The following is a 7,874-nucleotide window of genomic DNA, read 5'->3' as shown; positions in this document are numbered from 1 at the left end:
AGGGGTGGCAGCCAAGAGGAGTTACCCCACATCCAAAGTAAGAAGCAGTGGCTGCACCTTGCTGGAGCAGCCATGAAGAGATACCCCACATCCAAGGTAAGAGAAACCCAAGTAAGAGGGTAGGCACTAAGAGAGGGCATAAGAGGGCAGACAGACGGAAACCACAATCACAGACAACAGGCCAATCTGATCACACTAACCACAGCTTGTCTAACTCAATGAAACCTAGGAATAAGCCTACCTAAAGACACATAAGACCTGTATGCAGAAAACGCTAAGACCCTGATGAAAGAAATCAAAGATGACACAAACAGATGGAAAGACATACCATGTTCCTGGACTAGAAGAATAAATATTGTGAAAATGACCATACTACCTAAAGCAAACTACAGATTCAATGCAGTCCCTATAAATTACCAAAGGTATTTTTTCCAAAGACCTAGAACAAATAATTTTACAATTTGTTTGGAAGCACAAAAGACCCCAAATAGCCAAAGCAATCTTAAGAAAGAAAAACAGAGCTGGAGGAATCAACCTTCCTGGCTTCAGATATACTACAAAGCTACAGTCATTGAAACAGTATGGTACTGGCACAAAAATAGAAATACAGATCAATGGAACAAGGTAGAAAGCCCAGAGATAAACTTATGCACATATTGGCACCTTATCTTTGACAAAGGAGACAAGAATATACAATTAAGAAAAGATAGCCTCTTCAATAAGTGATGATGAGAAAACTGGACAACTCTGTGTAAAAGAATGAAATTAGAACACTTCCTAACACCATACACAAAAATCAACTCAAAACAGATTAAAGATCTAAATGTAAAACCAGAAACAATAAAACTCTTAGAGTTAAACATAGGTAGAACCCTGTATGACATAAATCACAGTAAGATCCTCTATGACCCACCTCCCAGAGTAATAGAAATAAAAACAAAAATAAACATATGGAGCCTAATAAAACTTAAAATGTTTTGCACAGCAAGGGAAACTACAAACAAGATGAAAAGGGAACTCTCAGAATGAGAGAACGTAATTGCAAATGAAGCAACTGACAAAGGCTTAATCTCCAAAATATACAAGCAGCTCATGCAGCTCAATATTGGAAAAACAAACAACCCAATCAAAAAATGGGCAGAAAACCTAAACAGACATTTGTCCAAGGAAGACCTACAGATGACGAATAAGCACATGAAAAGATGTTCAACATCACTCATTATTAGAGCAATTAAAATTAAAACTATATGAGGTATCACTTCACATGGTTAGAATGAAAGTTTTAATCATTCAGTCAGGTCCAACTGTGACCCCATGGGCCCCTAACCCACCAGGTTTCTCTGTCCATGGAATTCTCCAGGCAAGAATACTGGAGTGGGTTCCCATTTCCTTCTCCAAGGGATCTTCCCAACCCAGGAACTGAACCTGGGACTCCTGCACTGCAGGCAAATTCTTTACTGTCTGAGCCACCAGGGAAGCCCTCGGTTAGAATGAAGTGACGTGAAAGTCGATCAGTCGTGTCTGACTCTTTGCAACCCCATGGACTATACAGTCCATGGAATTCTCCAGGCCAGAATACTGGAGTGGGTAGCCTTTCCCTTCTCCAGGAGATCTTCCCAACCCAGGGACTGAACCCAGATCTCCCGCATTGTAGGCGGATTCTTTACCAGCTGAGCCACAAGGAAAGCCAAAGAATACTGGAGTGGGTAGCCTATCCCTTCTCCAGTGGATCTTCCCAACCCAGGAATTGAACTGGGGTCTCCTGCATTGCAGGCAGATTCTTACCAATGGAGCTATCAGGGAAGCCCTTGGTTAGAATGGCCATCATAAAAAAAATATCTGCAAACAATAAATGCTGGAGAGGATGTGGAGAAAAGGGAACCCTCTTGCACTGTTGGTGGGAATGTAAATTCATACAGCTACTATGAAGAAAAGTATGAAGATTCCTTAAAAAACTAGGAATAAATTGACAACATGACCCAGCAATCCCTGGACATTTACCCTGAGAAAACAATTCAAAAATATGCATGTACCTCAATGTTCACTGCAGCATTATTTACAATAATGCTGGACACAGAAGCAACCTAGATGTCCGTCAGTAGCTGAATGGGTAAAGAAGATGTGTTACATATATACAATGGAATATTACTCAGTCATGAAAAGGAATGAATTTGAGTCAGTTACAGTGAGGTGGACGAACACAGAGTTTGTTATACAGAGTGAAGTAAGTCAAAAGGAGTATTGTATACGTGCATGTCAATCAGTTGTGTCTGACCCTTTGCAACCCCATGGTCTGTATGTATGCCAGGCTCCTCTGTCCATGAGATTTCTCCAGCCAGAATACTGGAGTGGTTTGCCATATCCTACTCAAGGGTATCTTCCTGGCCCAGGGATCACACTTGCATCTCTTACATTGGCAGGCAGATTCTGAGCCACCTGGGAATATTAAAGCATATATAGAGAATCTAGAAAAATGGTACTGATGAACCTAGTAGAGAACATACTTGTGGGTACAGGGGAGGAAGGAGAGGGTGGGACAAGCTGGGAGAGCAGCACCGACATATCCACACTACCATGTGTAAAACAGCGAGTGGGGGGCTGCTGTGTAGCACAGGGAGTTCAGCTCCACGCTCTGTGATGACCTAGTGGGGTGGCATGTGGGGGTGGGAGGGAGGCACGAGAGGGAGAGGATATATACATAATTATCAGTGATTCGCATTGTTCTAAAACCAACAAAACATTGTAAAGCAATTTCCGCCAGGAAAAAAAAAGTGTGAATTTGAGGCTTTCAGACCTGAATTTGTGGCTTTTTGATTCTCTGATCTTCTCAACCCCCATAGCTGCTGCTGCTGCTGCTAAGTCGTTTCAGTCGTGTCCGACTCTGTGCAACCCCATAGACGGCAGCCCACCAGGCTCCCCCGTCCCTGGGATTCTCCAGGCAAGAACACTGGGGTGGGTTGCCATTTCCTTCTCCAATGCATGAAAGTGAAAAGTGAAGCTGCTCAGTTGTGTCCGACTCTTAGTGACCCCATGGACTGCAGCCCACCAGGCTCCTCCATCCATGGGATTTTCCAGGCAAGAGTCCTGGAGTGGGGTGCCATTGCCTTCTCCACCCCCATAGCTACAATGATGCAAATCAGCAGAATAAAACTATGGTATCAAGGGACAGCAAGGGAATTCCAGAAAAACATCTACCTCTGCTTCATTGACTACACTAAAGCCTTTGACTGCATGGATCACAACAAACTGTGGAAAATTCTTAAAGAGATGGGAATACCAGACCATCTTACCTGTCTCCTGAGAAACCTGTATGCAGGTCAAAAAACAACAATTAGAACCTTGTATGGAACAACTGACTGGTTCAGGATTGAGAAAGGAGTATACCAGGGATGTTTCTTGTCACCCTGTTTACTTAACTTAGATGTTAAGTACATCATGTGAAATGCCAGGCTGGATGAGTTACAAGCTGGAATCAAGATCACTGGGAGAAATATCAACAACCTCAGATATGTAGATGATACCACTCTAATGGCAGAAAGTGAAAAGGAACTAAAGAGCCTATTGATGAGGGTGGAGGAGAGTGAAAGGCCGGCTTAAAACTCATTATTTAAAAAACTAAGATCATGGAATCTACTCCCATCACTTAGTAGCAAATAGAAGGGGGAAAGGTGGAAACAATGACAGATTTCCTTTTCTTAGGCTTTAAAATCACTGCCACTGGTGACTGCAGCCAAGAAATTAGAAGACAATTGCTTTTTGGCAGGAAAGCTGTAACAAACCTAAACAGTGTCTTAAAGAGCAAAGACATCACTTTGCCGACAAAGGTCCAACTAGTCAAAGCTATGGTCTTTCTAGTAGTCATGTACAGATGTGGGAGTTGGACCATAAAGAAAGTTGAGTGGCTGAAAATTGATGCCTTTGAACTGTGGTGCTGGAGAAGACTCTTGAGAGTCCCTTTGACAGCAAGGAGATCAAACCAGTCAATCCTAAAGGAAATCAACCCTGATTATTCATTGGAAGGACCGATACTGAAGCTCCAACACGTGTGCCACCTGATGGGAAGAGCCGACTCATTGGAAAAGATCCTGATGCTAGGAAAGATTGAAGGCAGAAGGAGAAGGGGGTGACAGAGAATGAGATGGTTGGATGGCATCACTGATGCGATGTGCATGAACTTGGGTAAACTCCAGGAGATTGCAGGGGACAGGGAAGCTTGGCATGCTGCAGTCCATGGGGTCTCAAAGAGCCAGATAGGACTTGGTGACTGACTCACAACAACAACAAATGAACACTGGGTTGTTCACTAAGTGGCAAGTTGCAGTAAAATGCTATAATACACATTTTGTGATTTGGGGGAAATAATGTATGAAACATATGCTTACAGATATTTCCTAACAATATATTGGACTTTGAAGCTGTTTTTAAAATGTTTCCTCAAAATGTAATAAGGCTAAATCCTAAAATAATGTATATACATATGAAAGTGTATAGATGAAAGTGAAAGTTACTCAGTCATGTGTGACTCTGTGACCCCATGGATTATACATGGAATTCTCCAGGCCAGAATACTGTAGTGGGTAGCCTTTCTCTTCTCCAGGGATCGAACCCAGGTCTCCCACATTGCAGGTAGATTCTTTACCAGCTGAGCCACAAAGGAAGCCCAAGAATACCAGATTGGGTAGCCTATCCCTTCTCCAGCAGATCTTCCTGACCCAGGAATCAAACCGGGACTCCTGCATTGCAGGTAGATTCTTTACCAACCGAGCTATGAGGGAAGCCCAAGTGTACAAATGATGGTGCACATATATAATTTCTCCAAAACTTCTCCTGATGGGTAATCATTTCTTTCCTAAATAAACTATTTTTTAACATAAGACATATAACAGTTTAATATATTTAGTGAATGGTACGTGTGTTAGTCAGTAAGTCGTGTGGAATTCTTTGCGACCCCATTGACCGTAGCCTGCCAGGCTCCTCCATCCACAGGATTTTCCAGGGAAGAATACTGGAGCAGGTTGCCATTTCCTTCTCCAAGTGAATGGTATAGATGCATATAAAACCTAGCCATGTGAAGCATGAAGCTAGAAGCTGGAGGAACTGAAAAAGTCTGAGTGTTAAAAACGACAAAGCAGAAAATAAATCATTAACTATGTGGTTAATCAACCCACTTTCCGTAAGTCACCAGCTTTCTCAAAAGATTACACTGCTTTGATTGGTTTGATAATTAATGTTTCTTAAATCAACACAGAGCCAGGGGTTAAGCTACCGATTCTGTTTGTTTTGTGCATTAATTCTGCCTGTGACTGGTGGCTCAGTATATTAATAAATGCTTGTCCATAACTGACCCTCTGTTTTCTTGCTTGAGAAACCAAAGTGGACAGTGGACACACTTAAATTGGATTGAACGGTGAACTTGAGTTCTTTCTAGGGACACAGTGAAACAAGTCTATTCAACTGACCACACACTAAACACCATTTGAGCTGCCCTGAAGTTAAACATTATCATCAAAATGTTTTGCGGAGACTATGTGAGTATAATGGCTATTTCCATAAAACTTCAGTTTTTCGAGATGGGTAAACCTTGTTTACAAAATTTCATTTGTGGTTCTTGACATTTTTGACAAGAAATATTGGTGTTTTGATTTATCTTCATTAAAATTTTAATGAGTAGGTGTCCAATGTAACTATTAAACAAAGTTTGTGTTATTAAATATCAAATTCGTGCTAATTTTGAAATAAGGTATTGTTCTCTAGAGGCAATTCAGTGATCCCTACTTTCTAAAGTTACCTGACTCAGAATTCTAACTGAAGTAGTAATAAGCTATTTTTGTCTCCATACTTACTTCTCTCTATAAGAAACTAAAAGTAAACCTGGTTGCTAATTTTTATTTAAAATCTATGGTATGTTCAGAAAATATAGTTTATTTTTTAACAATTATTTTGAATTTAAACAAATGTAAGACTTAGTTTAGTCATTTTATTTTTTTCCTTGTCTGAGTCACTTTGATCCAATTACTCTAACAGTCCATGAACTTTGGAAGAGCCTATGGAGACACTGAGTTATTTAAATATACATCATTTGAAAAGATATCCACTTTGCACAACCTTGGAAATTATATATACATTTGTTGAGGATTTTCTAAAAATCTGTATCATTAAAAATGCTTTCCAGAAGCCTTTTATTTTTAGTGCAAAAATTTTATGAAAGAAAAGAAAACAATTATTTGGTTAAACTTTGGCACAAAAATGATGTTATTTACCTATTTACAAAATATTAATCCCTAGAAATTTTTATTTACTTATATTGCTTTTCAAATTAAATATTGAATGGAACCTAAAAAGTAGCTACTTTCCACCACTGTTGGTTCATGAATCTTAATTTTATCTTGAGATTTCAGGATCTTGTTTGCAGTTGAAATTTCCTTTATCATCTTATTAACTGTAAGGCAGTTACATTCTACTATAGAAACAGAAGTTGTTACATAATTTAGGCCAGCACAGTAAATGATTTAATTTGTAAAAGAAATTGTTTTTTCCCAATTATTACTTTCAAATAATTGTACATGGATGAATAGAAAATTTCTCCCTTTTTTTTTCATTCAAGTACAATTATTTGGAAGTAATTAAAACTATATTCTGTGTGGTACATATGGTTTTATATTAATATTTTATGCCAATCTATCAAAAGATATATTCATAGAATATTTAAATTACATTTCAGAGACTACTAAAAGTTACCAATGATAACAAGCTTTTAAAGAAATGCGATGGTTTGCCATGCTTCTGTAGATAAAGAAGAATATCAGAGATTAAAGAGTTGGATTTCAGCAGACCTAAACTTTCATTTTAAGTGTTCTGATCATCTATTTTAGAGATAAATATTAGGTTTTATGAATTATCTCAGAAAATTTTGATGATAAATGGTTTTACATAATCATGTTATTATATTTTCATATTTATAAATCCAGTTATATATATATCCTTAAGATTTATGGACTAACTGGGAAGAATTGGATATTAACGAGGCATATATGAGGTCAAGTTCACCTGTTTAATCTCCATTCTGGGGATGTGTCCTTCAGCAAAAGGCAGGCTTTTGCACAATAAGTAAAAGTCCTCAAGTCATAGGGGAGATAATTACTGACGGGGTTGCTTGTTAAACTATTAAGTTTAAACTAAAGTTAAATTATCGACTGAGCCTTCTTCTCAGCAGCTCTGATTGAATGACACCTGAATTCACCCCCTTGGTATAAACACATGACCAGTCCATTCTGAAGGAGATCAGCCCTGGGATTTCTTTGGAAGGAATGATGCTAAAGCTGAAACTCCAGTACTTTGGCCACCTCATGTGAAGAGTTGACTCATTGGAAAAGACTCTGATGCTGGGAGGGATTGGGGGCAGGAGGAGGAGGGGATGACAGAGGATGAGATGGCTGGATGGCATCACTGACTTGATGGACGTGAGTCCAAGTGAACTCCAGGAGTTGGTGATGGACAGGGAGGCCTGGCATGCTGCGATTCATGGGGTCGCAAAGAATCGGACACGACTGAGTGACTGATCTGATCTGATCTGATCTTTAGAGCCACCAAAATAATGCATTATGTCAGTTGCAAAACATAGAAAATTTAAACAGAAATCAAGCAAGAGGCAAGAATTAGAGAAAAGCAGTTATATTTCTATAGGAAAGAAACATATTCACTCATTGAAAATTACTTTCCAGAATTTTGGAGTTAGATGATCCTCAGGGATTAAAGTAATTCAAGTGGGTTAGTTACATCAAGAAGGTAAATTCACCTTCCTGAAAGTATTTTACAGGTGTGCTTGACTGTAAAATTGTTAAAAGCAAGATTTAATGAAATGATGTTGGCAAGCC

General features: G+C 39.2%; 1 protein-coding gene across 1 annotated transcript in view; it reads left to right on the top strand.

Annotated features, from left to right (window-relative positions):
* The first annotated feature begins 5,335 nt into the window (after window positions 1-5,335).
* The window catches only part of ANXA10 (annexin A10), an 80,421-nt gene continuing 77,882 nt past the window's right edge, over window positions 5,336-7,874 (top strand). The window contains exon 1 of the mRNA XM_010852792.1: window positions 5,336-5,528. Coding sequence (XP_010851094.1) covers window positions 5,511-5,528 — 18 coding nt within the window. The 5' untranslated portion in view covers window positions 5,336-5,510. The remainder of the gene's footprint in view (window positions 5,529-7,874) is intronic.

Source organism: Bison bison, unplaced genomic scaffold (assembly GCF_000754665.1).
Source record: "Bison bison bison isolate TAMUID 2011002044 unplaced genomic scaffold, Bison_UMD1.0 scf7180017864316, whole genome shotgun sequence".
Lineage (NCBI taxonomy): Eukaryota > Metazoa > Chordata > Mammalia > Artiodactyla > Bovidae > Bison > Bison bison.
Note: the sequence above shows the minus strand (reverse complement) of the source record. Positions and strands in the feature narration are given on the sequence as shown.